The sequence below is a fragment of the Crotalus tigris genome, unplaced genomic scaffold (assembly GCF_016545835.1).
Source record: "Crotalus tigris isolate CLP2741 ecotype Arizona unplaced genomic scaffold, ASM1654583v1 scf7180000024342.5246164, whole genome shotgun sequence".
NCBI lineage: Eukaryota > Metazoa > Chordata > Lepidosauria > Squamata > Viperidae > Crotalus > Crotalus tigris.
In genome coordinates, this window is record NW_024100512.1 from 4,329,005 (window position 1) to 4,344,855 (window position 15,851).

Sequence of the window (15,851 nt, forward strand, 5' to 3'; positions counted from 1 at the left end):
CTTTTGTGGGGTGCAGAGTCAAGATAGGATTATTTTGAGTCTCTTGAGTGAAAAGAAGGCAGAATTCCATTTCTCATCTGCTCCCTTGCCCCCTCAACAGGGATACAGCTTTCTCCATATTTTCTTAAATATGGAGGATTGCAGATGGGTCTAACATTGTCAAAAGCACTTGGATTGAGAAGGCTTCCTGATCCCCATGAGAAATGCATCTTTCTTCCTTTTTTGCATGAGCAACTTGCAAGGTACATGGATACAATTCACCAGGAGCTCCCCTCTGCAAAAACAACATCCATGCACTTTGGCATTGAACCACTGGAGGGCGAATGCTACATATAGATGGATTCCAGAGGAGGATGCAAACACCTTGCCTCTCTAGGACACTGCACTCTTTCTCTTTAATCCTTCCAGTTTTGCAGGAGATACAACTGCAGGAAAGTTTGGAATGGAAGAGATCCAACTGTGATCCTGGGTAAGTGGTGGATGCTTTCTCATTCAAAGGGAGGCAGGAATTTTTCGTGCTCAAGAAGTAAGAGATATATGCCCTCATCCAGGTTCAATCTTCTGAGTCCCCGTAGTGAGAGAGCCCAAATCCCATATTCCCCTGCCTCCCTTTCTATGTTAACAGAGGGGGATGGTGGTGGTGGGGGGGGAAAGACCTTCAGACCAGCTGTTTTGCCTCCAGTTGTGTTGTCCCCAGAAATAAATCCAGATCCCCAGGAAGAAGGAGAGTATTCTGGGGAAGGCAGCCATGCCCCATTTCCTGGGAAAAGCTCCTTCGTAGGGGGAGAGGATGAACCTGCATGGCAAATCACAAGCAGGAAACGTTTGAAAGGAAGGAGTTGCAGAAGTTTGTGCCTGTGTTCTTATTGTGTGCTGGATGACACTAAAATAGGGTTTGGATTCTCTGCAGTTCAATTTGTTTTAGGTGGGTAAGTGAACGAGGATATAAATCTACGTTCCTTCAACTCTTGTGTTTCATATGAACTCACCACCTGCAGTTGCTGTTAGGGTTTAAGGCACGTTTTGTGAACCTGTCTGGCTATAGTAATGTAATTTGACTCCTAAAAAGCAAAGCCTGAAGAAAGGGAAGTGGAACATCCTAAGCAAGACTCAATTGGATTTCATTTTATGTAAACTCATGATTTGTTAATGTGTTTGGGGACTGGTATTTTGTGTGAACCCTGCCTGCAGGTATATGTATTTCTTGGTTTTAAAAAAGCAAAATCATCTTTTTGGGAGAAAAGAAATAGAAAAAATGTTCTGAAATGCATTTATTCAGTGCATTTCAGCCAAATCTTTGATGAGGGTCAATCCCATAGTTTGCAACACACACACAATCACACACAGAAACTAATTGCTTGGTGTCACTGTAATCCTACACTAGCTCAAAAACATACTTCCTTCCAGGAGCAGGGCATTTTTTCTCATAGAACGTCCAGAACGGAGTTCCGGCACCTTTTTTGAATGGAACTTTGTAGGGTAGGCAAGACGGGTTGTATGATGTGTGTGAGTTCTGGCACTTTTTTTTTTTTAGGAAAAAAGCACTGTCCAGGAGTATGATTATTATTGAATGATTAAATGCACCACTTTCTAATTCTTGGCATTTATTTGGTTTTTGGTCTCAGATACAATATGTAATCTGGAAGCCATTTGTACAGCCTTTCATAGAGACAAAATTCTCTTCAACAAAGAGGGCTGAATGACTTGTTCTGGTTAGTCCTATGGCTAGATGAATGCTCCGATGAATGAAAAAGCATTTGGAGATCCTCAAGATTCATTCGACCTGTTTGGAATTGTGTAATAGGACAGAGAAAGAATGGCAAGCCATCCTTTAGCAAATGAGGGAACTGGAAAAATCTCTTCTGGTGCTCGGTCTGGGAGCTGTGCAGAGATCTTGGAGAAAGAAACCATCGTTTCACAAGTTCAGTCCTGGAACTTCAGGAGCATCCAATATCAGGAGGATGAGGGTCCCCGAGGACTTTGCAGCCGACTTCACTACTTTTGTAGCCAATGGTTGAGACCAGAAAAGCACACAAAAGCGCAGATGCTGGATCTGGTTGTTTTAGAGCAGTTCCTGGCCCTTCTGCCCCTGCAGATGAAGAACTGGGTATGGGAGTGTGGAGCAGAAACCAGCTCCCAGGCGGTGGCCCTGGTGGAAGGCTTCCTCCTGAGCCAGGCACAAGAACAGAAGGAGCAGGTTGAGTTACAGGTAAGATGATTTCATCTTGGGAGCTTAGAATGGGTTTAAATGTAATAAATGATGTGTTTGAATTCTATACTCCTCATTACCAGTTCTCTGGCATTCATAAGATTTCACTAATTCTGTAAGGACATTGTTCCATTATTCATTCTTAGAAGAAAGATTTGGGACAGCCTTTTATTTCTTACTTTCCAACCTAACTGATGGACATTGGCTGCTTTCAAGTGGCGTTCACGGAACAAGAATCCATTTCATGAAGTGTGTTGTCCTTTCATTCTTCTTCTTTTCTCTGGCTTATATTCCAAGTCCTTAACTGTGCTGATCAGAGATCCTGAGGGAAGGAGGCATGTATCCAATTCCTCTCGGGAACTGTTCTTCTTGACTTCTCAGGATGACCCAAATCAAGAAACATCCAGAGGTAATAGAAGACTCTCCCATTCCCCATGGAGATCTCAGCTTCTCATCTTCTCTATGTCTTTTCTATTATAGCACACCTCCTCCTATTGTGTTAATTTTGCATTTTTAAATTCTGTCTCCTTCACAGGGAAAAACAGAGGGAAGTTGACCCTTCCTTATGGTGAAGCTGAAACAGTGGTTGAACCTCCAATTCAGGTAAGAGAAGGACATTTATTTCTTAGATCTGCATTCTCCCTTTTCTTCACTGGTGTACGTTGTGCTGTCTCCTTCCATTTTATCTTCTTGTTTGGGATGCCTTATTTTCATGTTCCCAAGCAACAAAAATTCAGGTGAGATTCTTACTAGGATTTTTTTAAGACCAATACTTTAAAAAAAGTACTCTTTATGCTAATTATACACCATACATTTCAATAACTATTTTTTTATGAACTTTTTCACGATGCCCATTCTTTTTGTCATTTTGTGACTGGATTTATGCACGGACGCTAAAAAATGATGTAATATTCACACTGGCACATTACCATTTTAAAAAGCATTTGTTACAAAGTGTACAAAGACATAAGAAAAACAAGTTCATCGGATTAAAAGATAAGACTATTAAAATTGATTGAAAGTGGCCATATAGAAAAGGCTCAGTACAAAAATTGTTCTAAGAGAGCATATAATCAAGGCACTTTTGGCTTCCAAAGTAAACTCACCTTTCCAAAGGTTAAGAAATGTTCTCCTTAGGAAATTCTGTTTCCTTTTTTCCATTTCAGCCAATGGTTCAGACTATTAGCAGCTCCCCTTCCTGCATGAAGAGTTTTGTGTCTCTGGATACTGATGGCACCTCACCAAATCTCCCAACACACACATACACACACACACACACACACTTCTGCAAACATAGGAAGGATTGGAGTCACTAATAGGTGGGGTTTCCAAGGCCCACCTGCCAATTTATTCTCTCTGAATGCTGAGAGTCTTTTGATGATGGATGGATTAATGGATTGATCCAGAAGAAAGAATGTTTTGAGGATGGATGGTAGATGAATCAATCCAGGAAACTTTCACTGAATGGCCCCAAAAGTCCTGTGGAATCAATCAAGTTGATAAAAGCTGCCTAAAATATTTTTTTAAGTCAAAAGCTTTTTGCTCTGTCTATTTTTGTCATCTCAGTCCTGGAATACTACTAAGCATAGACCTTAGTGCATAACTTTGCTCTGGGAATTTTTAAAGAATAGGCCAGATCTTGCAGTCCTTCCTGGGCCTATTCTGTACTTTTTGTTTTGTTTTCAGGAGGATCTTGTGCCCTTTGAGGAGGTGGCTATGTATTTCTCTGAGGAGGAGTGGTCTCAGCTGGATCCTCACCAAAAAGCGCTGCATTGGGAAGTCATGCTGGAAAATTATAGGAACGCTGCTTCTCTAGGTAAGGTTTCCTATTCTCCAGTCAGAGTTCAGGAAGACATGTTGTAGTTAGATGTTTCTTATTAAAAAATCTCCAAATAGAGGTCATCTCTTGAGAGGGAGAAGGAAAAAATATGCTGTTCTACAGCCCCTAGTATGGAAATAGGTCAATGGATTTCTGCTTAGATGCATTCTGTGCCATTTTGTCATCGCTTGAGTTTTTTCTATTTCTGTTTAAACCTGTCAGCAACAAAGTAATTCCTTGGTTTGAGGTAATGCTAAACTCTGTTACACAGATTTCATATTTTTTGGCCCAGATGCTTCCGTATCAGTACTATGAAGGATTGCAATTCTGTTTTTTTTATTTAATGGACTTTGCTTCCATTTCATTTCTATCCTGAGTCTTGGAATTAAGGCAAAATGGTGCCATTTTTCTATTGCAAATATGCTGCTTACGATTAATAGAAGAACTCTTAAGTTTTTTTCTCTGCAATCATGCAATTTTTGGCAGGCAAAAATTGAAACACAAATGGAAGGTAGGTTTGTATAGGAAAAAAAATGTGTTTCAAAATTAATGCTCAGAGGGCTCTGCTAGAATTAGTCTCCCTCCAATAAATGTTATTTTTTCTACAAATGCCTTCTTAGATGTTTCTCCTTATTCTTAAATTAAAGTTTAGATGTTTCAAATCTTTTATCCTTCATGTTAGATGTTTCAAAGCTTTTATGCTTCATGAATAGAGATGTTATCATTTCTATACCATGTCATTATAAGTATACAAATGTACAATATATTAGAATTTGGCAAAATATCAGAGGAAATTTATATGGCTTCTGGTAGATTGACCTTTTTTCTTAACCTTGCTAACATTATTATTTCTCTTTTCTTTCGAAGGTAATAATGGGCAGGAAAATAAAAACCCAACTGAACCATTCCAAAAGTTCAGACATGGAAACAGAACAGAGAACCCTGCAATTCAAATGGAACAACAAAAACAGGAGAGAAACCTATCAAATAATTGGAATAAGGAAAGCACATCTTCAATTGATGCTCAGTTGCAAGGCTTTCTTGACCAATCAGGAAAAATAAAGAAAAAATGTATTGGGAAAGGTGTAAGACTATTCAAAGATATATTAGATGCAAATGAATATTATCCAACCCAACCCAAAGCAAAAGACTATATATGCAAAGAGAATGCTAAAAATTACAACGGGACTTTCACTCTTTCTGAAGAAAGTGGGTTTCTGACAAGTCATAAAAGGATGCATGTAGGAGAGAAGCCAATTAAATACATGGAGCGTAGAAAGCACTTCACCCAACGCGATCATCTTGTTTCCCATAATAGGAGGCATATAGGGGAGAAGCCATTTAAATGCATGGAGTGTGGAAAAGGCTTCAGCAAACACAGTAATCTTACTTCCCATGAAAGGATCCACACAGGTGAGAAGCCGTATAAATGCATGGAGTGTGGAATCACCTTTCGTTACAACAGTCAACTTACTTCCCATGAAAGGATCCACACAGGGGAGAAGCCATTTAAATGCATGGAGTGTGGAAAAGGCTTCAGCAAACACAGTAATCTTACTTCCCATGAAAGGATCCACACAGGGGAGAAGCCATTTAAATGCATGGAGTGCGGAAAGACCTTCACCCAACATGGTCATCTTAGTTCCCATCACAGGATGCACAGAAGGGAGAAACCATTTAAATGCATGGAATGTGGAAAGACCTTTATTTCCAGCAGACATCTTATTTCCCATGGACAGATCCATACAGGGGAGAAGCTATTTAAATGCATGGAGTGTGGAAAAGGCTTCAGCAGACACAGTAATCTTATTTCCCATGAAATGATCCACACAGGTGAGAAACCATTTAAATGCATGGAGTGCGGAAAGACCTTTCGTTCCAGCAGTCATCTTACTTCCCATAACAGGGTGCACACAGGGGAGAAGCCATATAAATGCATGGAGTGTGGAAAGACCTTTAGTTGCAGCAGTCATCTTACTTCCCATAAAAGGATCCATACAGGGGAGAAGCCATATAAATGCATGGAGTGTGGAAAGCACTTCACCCAACATAGTCATCTTACTTCCCATAAAAGGATCCACACAGGGGAGAAGCCATATAAATGCATGGAGTGTGGAAAGACCTTTAGTTCCAGCAGTCATCTTTCTTGCCATAGAACGATCCACACACGGGAGAAGCCATACAAATGCATGGAGTGTGGAAAGGACTTCAGCCAAAAGAGTATTCTTACTTCCCATAAAAGGATTCACACAGGAGAGACACCATATATATGCTTGGAGTGCGGAAAGGGCTTTAAACAGCTCAGTCATTTTACTTATCATAAAAGGAGCCACATGGGGGAGAGGCCATATAAATGCATGGAATGTGGAAAGACCTTTATTTACAATAACCATCTTATTTCCCATGAAAGGATCCACACTGGAGTAGCCATATAAATGCAGAGAGTGTGGCAAGACTTCTACTTACAGCAATCAACTTACTGATGATAATAAAAGGATCCACACAGGGGAAAAACCATACAAATACTTGGAGTGCAGAAAGGATTCAGCCAAACCAGTAATCTTACTTCCTATAAGAAGATCCATATAAGGGAGAAGCCATGTAAGTGCATGGAGTGTGGAGAGAGCTACAGGAGGAGGAATGATGTAATTTCCCATGCAGAGATACATTAAAGTGAGAATCTTTGTTAGATTTAATTAGTTATATCCATGGATTTTCCTATTTACAGACTGAACTAAGAAAAGAATTTTTTTTTTGAGTTTGGCCTTCCCAACTGGCAATCACAGAGATGAATTTACTAATGAAAATGAAAACAATGAACATGCACCATTTTAACTATGAACTTTTGATTTTTGAAAGTACCTATTGTATATAGAGGTACAATTTATTTTCTTTTCAGAAGTGAGTTTCCTGCTCCTCAGTTGTTTCTTCCCACTTGATCACACTCAAAATGTTTAAAATGTCCCTCTTTTGCTAATCTTAGAATTGTTTCCCCCTTCCTTTCTCATTCCTAAACATATTCTCAATTTATTAAACAAACCTATGCTTTTCTGTTCTCAGAAAAAGTTGGAAATAGTGCACCAGAGAAAAATCAAAATTATAATCCAAAGACAATTCAAGTTTTATCAAAGTTTAGAGTGTGATGGAATGTAATACAGAATTGTCCTGTTGAATAATTGTGATATTGAATTAAAAGTGACAAATAAGAGGATTTGTACTTTGAATTTGTCATTACTTCCCCCTCTTTCTCTTTTTGTCCTTAGTTGGGGATACTAAGGAAAATAACAATGAAAGTGATGCTTAACACTGCAAATGATCAAGCAGAAAAGTTGACAATTGGAAATCAGTGGGGACCAAAATAAAATAATGTGAAATTAAGAAAAACTATTTCAGAAAACTCCTATCTCAACACAGAAATGAGAAGGGGAACTGCTTGGGGATGCAAAAATACCAATAAATAAATAAAGTTGCATCCATGGTGTAGAACTGAGACCTGAGTCAGCGAGTATCTATGCAAAAACATGGAACATTATTCAATCAAAACGCCTTGTGATTTGAGCAAATCGTCAAATGCAAATCAATGTATAGTGTATAGGAAGAGCTAAAAGGATGAATTCCTTTCTCTCAAAAAGAGCTTCTGCCTTCAGGAGCTTTGGAAAATAGCTTGACTCCCTCCTCTTTGTGGCAGCCCCTGAGATATTGGAATACTGCTATCATGTCCCCCCCTCGTCCTTCTCTTCATTAAACTAGACATGCCCAATTCCATCAACCTTTACTTATATGTTTTAACCTCCAGTCCCCTAATCATCTTTGTTGCTCTTCTCTGTACTCTTTCTATAGAGTCTCAACGTCTTTTTTACATCGTGGTGACCAAAACTGGATGCAGTATTCCAAGTGTGGCCTTACCAAGGCATTGTAGAGTGGTATTAATACTTCGCGTGATCTTGATTCTATCCCTCTGTTAATACAGCCTAGCACTTTGTTGGCTTTTTTGGTAGCTGCAGCACACTGCTGGCTCAATGATTGTCCACTAGGACTCCAAGATCCCTCTCACAGTTACTACTATTGAGCAAGGTACTTCCTATACTATACCAGTACATTTGCTTTTTCTTGCCTAAATGTAGAACCTTACTTTTTTCACCATTGAATTTCATTTTGTTAGTGCCCAGTGTTCAAGTCTGTCCAGATCCTCTTGTATCCTAAGCCTGTCTTCTGGAGTGTTGGCTATTCCTGCCAGCTTGGTGTCGTCTGCAAATTTGATGACTTACTTAATGACCATAGTAAAAGATGCAGAGGATCATTATTAACAAAAATCCAATAATAAAGGCCAAGAAGGTAGAAAGAGGGGGAAAGAAAGATAGCTTGTGCTTAAACTGAGAGCGTAATACAGGAGCCCTGCTCTTGGGATTTGGGCTCCATCAGTCTATGGCTAGAAGACCTCCAAAGTCCCTTCCAATCCTATGCCTCTGGGTTCTATGTTCTATGACTATTGCTTCAGAATTGGAGACCCTTTTAGGGCTTTCTAAGTTTAAGCCAGATAGCACCTTTGTCCCCAATGGGCATGACCACCACAGACTGCATTTCAACAACAATTGCATACTCTAGATCAAAATCTAATTGTGTTTGAATTCTTAACCCTTGCCTTTAGAGTCTTTGGCATTCATTATATGTAGGGATATTTCTATTTTTTTTTTAATTTTTATTTTTATTAACTTTTTCCTTTATACAGTACATATTCAGCAGACTGTGTCATTTTTATATACTATGGATCTACATTCTATACAATATATAACTATGTACATTCAATCTAACCCACAATAATCTAATTTGCACAATAACCTTATGTATATTTCCAATTTTTGTTTCTGTTGTCTATCCAAATATACCAATTTTCCCAAACCGCATAAAATTCCAAATCATCTTTTTCTTTTAATTCTAAGGTGAGTTTGTCCAGCTCGGCACATTCATAAATTTTCTGAATAATCAACTCCTCTGATAGTATATTGCGTTCCTTCCAATATTGGGTGAATGCAATTCTTGCCGCAGTTAGTATATGTAAAATCAGATACCTTATTTTCTTATCAAATTTCTTTTTAAGTATTCCCAGGAGAAATGTTTCCGGATTTAATTTGATTTGACATTTTGTTAAGTCTTGTAGCCACCCTTGTATTTTAATCCAATATTGTTTCACTTTAGGGCACAGCCACCAAGTATGAAAGAAGGTACCTTGACGATAGTTACATTTCCAACAATTTGGGCTTTGTTTCGGATACATTTTGGCTAAACTTGCAGGGGCTAGGTGCCAACGATATAGCATTTTATATTGATTTTCCTTATATGCAGTGGATTTTGTATTTTGTGATTTTTATTCCAAATTCTTTCCCAATCTTCTAATTCTATATTGTGCCCTATGTTTTTTGCCCATGCAATCATTGGTTCTTTCACTATCTCCTCTACTCTATCAAATTCTAATAAATAGTTATATATTTTGGATATTAATTTTCCTTCAGGGCCTATCAATAATTTGTCTAATTGTTTTAATTCCATGTCAATTCCATAATCTTCCACATCCTTCTTATATCTAGATTGCAATTGTAAGTATGGCCACCAATCAATAGTTATTCCCTGTTCTTTTAATAATTGACTATTTTTGAGCTTCCCCTGTTTGTCTAAAATTTCCAAATATCTGGGCATTTTGCTTATATCCAACGTGTTAGGATGGATCATTGCCTCCATGGTAGATAGCCAGCAGGGAATTTTCCTATAGTGTTTCTTCCTTACATCCTCCCAGGTTCGTAACAGAGCATCTCTTATTTTATGTCTATAGAAATATGAGTGTATCCTAATTCCTTTATCCCACATGAAGGCATGCCACCCCTTCTGTAAATCGTGCCCTTCCAGTGTTATGATTCTTCTTTTCTTTTCTTTTTATTGAAAAAGTTTTATTAACAATTAACAAAAAAAATTTAAAACCCACTCACACCCACCCCCCCTACCCCCCGACTTCCCAGAGCCGAATACAGGGTTATTACAAACATATTAAACAAAATCTAATTAAATTTAACAAATTATACAATAACTAAATTCATACTTAACCCTTAACTCCCTTTAAACCTTAGTATCATAATATTATAAACAAATCCATTTAAAACAATTATTATAAAGAACCATAATAATAGTAAATAAACTAAATAATTTCCATTATAAAATGCTATTAATAATAATTATTATTTAAAATTTAATCATAAAAAATGGAAGTTTTTAGTTCCATATTTAATCTGAATATAGTCGATCCATCTTCTCCATACCATAATATATCTTTCTTGTGTATGATCCTTTAAATAAGCAGAAATTTTAGCCATTTCTGCTAAATTAGAAACCTTAAGTGTCCATTCTTCTATAGTAGGCAACAAATCTTTCTTCCAATATTGACTTACCAATAGCCTTGCTACTGTTACTAGATTCAACATTAAAATAGTTTCTTTAACATCAAAATCCTCAAAAATCCCTAGTAAAAATAGTTGAGGAGTAAACTTTATCTTCCTTTTAAAAATCTTTTGAATGTTCCACCAAATCATAATCCAAAAAGCCTTAATATTCTTCTTTTCTTTAATTTAACTCAATCTCTTATCCAAACCAGAGTTGCTGCCTTGTAATAGAGTTCGTGGGAATATTTCTAATTCTTGTAGGACTTTGTTCTGTTATTTGTGATAGTCATTCTGTTCCTACTTTCCAACCACACTGATGGATTCTGGGGCTTCAAAGTGGTGTTCACAGAAGAAGAATCTTCATTTGTATTGTCCATTTATTCTTCTTCCTGCTTCCTGCCTACTATTTCAAGTCCTTCATGGTAGAGATCAGAGATCCTGAGGGAAGGAGGCATCCATCAACTTCAAATCCGGAAATGTTTTTCAGGAGGATCTCTCACGATGGTCCAAATCAAGACACAAACAGAGGTAATACATGGTTCTCTCATTCCCCAAAGAGATCTCAGCTTTCTCCAGCATGTAGAGGAATGTAGACTCCACGAATGGTGGAGCCTACATTGCTCATGCTGAGAAAAGGCATTCCGGTAAGACAACGCCCCTTCTCCAGCATGTAGAGGAATGTAGACTCCACCATTCGTGGAGTCTACATTCCTCATGCTGAGAAAAGGCGTTCAGGTAAGACAACGCCCCGTCTCATCTTCTGTACATCTTCTGTACATCACCTCCTACATTATTAATTATGCAGTTTAAAATTCTCTCTCCCTCACAGGGAAGAATAGAAGGAAGCTGGCCCTCCCTGATGATGAAGCTGAAACAGTGGTTGAAACTCCAATTCAAGTAAGAAGAGGAAGTTTGTTTATTAGATTTGTAGCTTTTTTAAGACCAGTACTTTAAATAATTGCTAATTGTTGCCAATTGTAATAATTGTACTAATGCTAATTACTCTACCCACTTTTCAAATAATACTTCATGATTCCCATTTTTTTTAATTCTTTGACTTGGATTTGTGCAAGGATGCTCAAAACTGACTAAATATTCACACTGGCAATTACCATTTTTAAAAAACCTTTCTAATCAAGGCTCTTTTAGCATGCAAAGTAAATTCTAATGCCTTGATTTGTGCCTGAATTTGGAAGCCAAGCAATTAAGCTTTGCAAAGGCTAAGAAATGTCCTCCTCGGAAAATTTCTTCAGCTTTGTTACCTTCCATTCAGTCAATGTCTAGGACTACAAATAGCTTCCTTACAATTTGAGGAGGACTAGAACCAAATTTCTTGCTGAGTTCTCCAAGCATTTTCATGAAGGTGTTGAGGATAGACAAGATTGCTCCTTCTTGGGACATCATGACACATTTATTAAAATGCTGCAAAGAATGCTTCCCCCCCCCAACACAAACATTTCCTTCTTCAAGCACAGGAAAGATTGGAATCACTGATAGGTGGAGTTTTGGAATTCCAGATACCAGTTGATTCCAGATGTCTTTGATGGTTGCTAGCTCAGTAGAGCCAGAAGGAAACTGGTGTAACTTTCACAGAATGCCACTGAAAGTCCTTGCTCATTCTCGGGACACCATAAGCCACTTACTAAGATGCTACAAAGAATGCTCCCCCCTCAACACACAAACATTTTCTTCTGGAGTTTTGGAATCCCAGATACCAATTAATTCCAGATGTCTTTGATGGTTGTTGGAGGGTGGGTAGGTAAGTGGATGGATGGATGATACTTCAATAGATCCAGAAGGAAACTGGTGTAGTTTTCATAGAATGGCACTGAAAGTCTTGCAGAATCAATCAAATTGATAAAACCCTGCTCAAACTATTGCTTCAGTTAAAAGATTTTTGCTCTGTCCGTTTTCTCATGTAAGCCCTGGAATCCTACAAAGCAGAGCCGTTTACTCAGTTTGGCTTGTGGAATTTATAAACACAGGACTTTTTTTTTTTACAATTCCTCTGTCAAGCCCTCCCGGGCTTGACACACAAGACGGGGGGAACTGACCTATGAACCAAGAAGGAAGAGTGTACAGCAGCATGGCATTTTCACGGAGTATATGAGTGTGGAGCCTCCGACGATAATATGGAGCATCGGCAGTTCTAAGGAGCAGGAACTGACATGCGCAGAAGGACTGTTACGCATGCACAGAGCCACCTCAAATCCGCCGAACAGCTGATCAGCGGTAGATTTGAAATCAGCTGATAGGCAGTGACCCGCGGATTGCTTTGCTAGCGCAAGGCGTACTAAGGAGGATTGATTCGACGAGAATGCTTTGAAACGCTGATTGGAGGCCAGGAGGGTGGAGACATTGGGTGTGGTAGGGAGACGTGGATGATTCGGGTGTGGTGCAGGTGGAGGTTAATGAGCACGGGTGTGGTGAAGGTGTGGTCCATAATTGCATAGGGTGGAGTGAAAACGTAAGTGTATTTAACTAACGCTGGGAGGCAGTTGCTCCCAGCGCAAACTTTGTATAGCGCACAGCTGGTGCAACGCTTGTCTGTGTTAAACGTCATTGCCGTTCCTTGAAGTAAACTGGAGCTGTTTTCACCCCGAAATCTCGTCAGTGCGTTTTTCGTGTGGAGTCCGGTAGGGAGGCTGACATCCTCTTGGGCCTTTTGTGTACCTTTTTTCCTCCCTGTCAGGAGGGCCTTGTCTCCTTCCAGGAGGTGGCTGTGTATTTCTCTGAGGAGGAGTGGTCTGTGCTGGATCCTCACCAAAAAGCGCTGCATTGGGAAGTCATGCTGGAAAATTACAGGAACGTGGCCTCTCTTGGTAAGGGTTTCCTTATTCTCCAATCAGAGAGTCCAGGAAGACATTTTGTAGCTGGATACCACTGGCTGTTTCTTATTTAAAAAAATCTCAGATAGATGTCATCTCTTGACAGGAAGCAGGTAGAAATTTGCTGTTCTACTGCTCTGAGGGAGGAAATAGATCAGTGGCATTCTGCTCAGATGCATCCTGTGCCATTTCACACCTGGTTAATTTTCTATTTGCATTTAAACATCTCAGTGACAAAGTAATTCCTTGGCTTGGTGTAATGCTAAACTCCATCACAAATTTTGGCTCACATAATTTTTTCCTAATAAGTCCTTGGATGCTTCCTTTGATTTTTCTTTAACTCAGAGCTGATTCATTGAGATTTGAATATGTATGAAAAATTAAAAGAAAAATAATGTTTGCTATTTTTAAATCTTTTATGCTTCATTGATGTGGGAATTATCACTTATACCATTGTAAGCAATCAAACATGCTATATCTTAGAATTTCAAAAGCTTCAGAAGGCAATTATGATTTCCGCCTGATCTTTTTCTTTAACCATAGTATCATATCTATTTCTCTTTCTGCTTGGAGGTGATAATGGGCAGGACCATAAAGACTCTAGCAAATCATTCCAAGAGTTCAGACATGGAGACGTAATAGAGAAATGGAATTCCAAAGGAAGGAGAGAAACCCATCAAATTCCATCAATGTTCACATGCAGGAGATTCTTGACCAACGAGGAAAAATACGAAAAAAATATATTGGGGAAGGTGTAAAATTAGCCAAAGACACATTAGATGTAAATGAACAAGAGCCGTAGGACAAGATAATATGTGTAAAGAAAATGGAAAAAATTATAATTGGACTTTCCCGTTTTCTCAGGAAAATGGGTCTCTTACATCACATAAAAGTTTTCCCATTGGAGAGAAACTAAATAAATGCATGGAGAATGGAAAGAGCTTTTGTGAAAGAGGACTTGTACTATTCAGAAAAGGAACCACAAGGAGAAGCCATTTAAATGCATGGAGTGTGGAACGGGATTCCATGAAATTGCATCCCTTGTGAGTCATAAGAGAATCCGCACAGGTGATGCGCCATATAAATGCATTGAGGATGGAAAGTGCTTCGACAAAGAGAGTAATCTTACATCCCATAGAAGGATCCACACGGGGGATAAGCCCTATAAATGCATGGAGTGGGGAAAGACCTTTAGACACAGCAATAATCTTACTGCCCACAAAAGGATCTACACAGAAGGGAAGCCATTTAAATGCATGGAGTGTGGAAAGGGCTTCAGTGGACTCAGTGTTCTTACATCCCATAAAAGGAGCCACACAGGAAAGAAAACATCTAAATGCATAGAGTGTGGAAAAGGCTTCAGCCAACATGATAATCTTACTTCCCATAAAAGAATCCACACGGGAGAAACCATTTAAATGCATGGAATATGGAAAGGGCTTTTGTGATAATGCATCCCTTATGAGACATAAAAGGATCGACACCAGGGAGAAACCATACAAATGCTTGGAGTGTGGAAAGGGCTTCCTCATAAACAGTAAACTTACTATTCATAAAAGGATCCATACAGGGGAGAAACCATATATGTAAATATAGTATAGTATGATATGGATTTACTAATGAAAATACCAATGGGCAAGGTGCCATTTTAATTACAAACTGGATTTTTGAAGGTATCTATATTTAAGTACAATTTATTTTATTTTCAAAGGGAAGATTCCTACTCTCCAGTTGTTAGTTCTTCCCACTTGATTATACTCAAAGAGCTTAAACTTTCCTTCTTTTTCCTAATCTTTTAATTGTTTCCCCTTCTTTTCTCATTCATTAATACACACTCAATTGATTAGAATATTTTTCTCTGTCCTCAGAAAAGTATAGTAGTATGAACTGGCCATTTCTATGTCAACAAATCAATCTAATGAGTAAAACCCAAAATCATAGTACTGTATATTTTTTTTCTACCCCCAAGGACAAAGTCCAGAAGCAATTTCAAAGTACAAACAAAAGTTCTTATATTCTTTTATCAAACCGGTCAATTTAGCCATCTCTGCTAATTCCTAATGTTAGCCATTCGTCCATGATGGGAATCAAAACATCCTTCAATTTTTGTGTGTAGTGCAGTCTTACTGCCCTCGACATATAGAGTTCAAATTTTTTTCCAAGTCTTTTTCTGTTAGACCCAGAAGGACAGTTTCTGATTTAATCTTTATATTCACGTTTAGAATTTTCTGCATTAAAATATGAAGCCTACTCCAATAAATCTTTCTTTATCACGTGTCCACCATAAATGATAAAAAGTCCCTTCTTTGCATTTACATTTCCAACATTCATTTGAAATACCTTTATACATTCTAGATAATTTATCTGAAGTTAAATACCAGTGATACGTCATCTTAAAATAGTTTTCTTTTAAGTTATAATTTAGTGTGAATTTTAAGTCTTTCGTCCACGTATTCTCTGATTGTTCAAGCATCACATTATACCCAAAGTTCTTTGCCCAGTGAATCATACAGTGTTTTACATGTTCACTTTCCAAATTCAATTTTAATAATGTTTTGTAGACCTTG

At 38.3% G+C, this 15,851-nt stretch overlaps 2 protein-coding genes across 3 annotated transcripts; both read left to right on the forward strand.

The window, feature by feature from the left end:
* The first annotated feature begins 330 nt into the window (after positions 1-330).
* LOC120300530 (putative zinc finger protein 66) lies at positions 331-7,257 on the forward strand. 2 transcript variants are annotated; one of them, XM_039326698.1, is made up of 6 exons: positions 331-469; positions 1,626-2,209; positions 2,507-2,618; positions 2,745-2,812; positions 3,896-4,025; positions 4,896-7,257. In XM_039326698.1, the coding sequence occupies exons 2-6, from the start codon at positions 1,817-1,819 to the stop codon at positions 6,461-6,463; spliced, it is 2,271 nt and encodes a 756-aa protein (XP_039182632.1). In that variant the 5' UTR covers positions 331-469; positions 1,626-1,816; the 3' UTR covers positions 6,464-7,257. The 2 variants fall into 2 exon arrangements, with proteins under 2 accessions (XP_039182632.1, XP_039182633.1); XM_039326699.1 differs by having other exon boundaries at positions 394-469; positions 1,805-2,209.
* A 7,031-nt stretch (positions 7,258-14,288) lies between these two features.
* On the forward strand, positions 14,289-14,702 carry LOC120300507 (zinc finger protein 431-like). The gene has a single exon (XM_039326659.1). It carries the CDS (start codon positions 14,289-14,291, stop codon positions 14,700-14,702), a length of 414 nt encoding a protein of 137 aa, XP_039182593.1.
* The last annotated feature ends 1,149 nt before the right edge of the window (positions 14,703-15,851 follow it).

What these genes read in the sequence shown, in the direction of transcription:
- LOC120300507 (XM_039326659.1), top strand. Translation starts at nt 14,289, where the DNA reads ATGGAGTGTGGAACGGGATTCCATGAAATTGCATCCCTTGTGAGTCAT.
- LOC120300530 (XM_039326698.1), top strand. Translation starts at nt 1,817, where the DNA reads ATGGCAAGCCATCCTTTAGCAAATGAGGGAACTGGAAAAATCTCTTCT. An exon ending in AGGAGCAGGTTGAGTTACAG is followed by an intron (nt 2,210 to 2,506) that starts GTAAGATGATTT and finishes TTATATTCCAAG; the next exon opens with TCCTTAACTGTGCTGATCAG. An exon ending in TGGTTGAACCTCCAATTCAG is followed by an intron (nt 2,813 to 3,895) that starts GTAAGAGAAGGA and finishes TTTTGTTTTCAG; the next exon opens with GAGGATCTTGTGCCCTTTGA.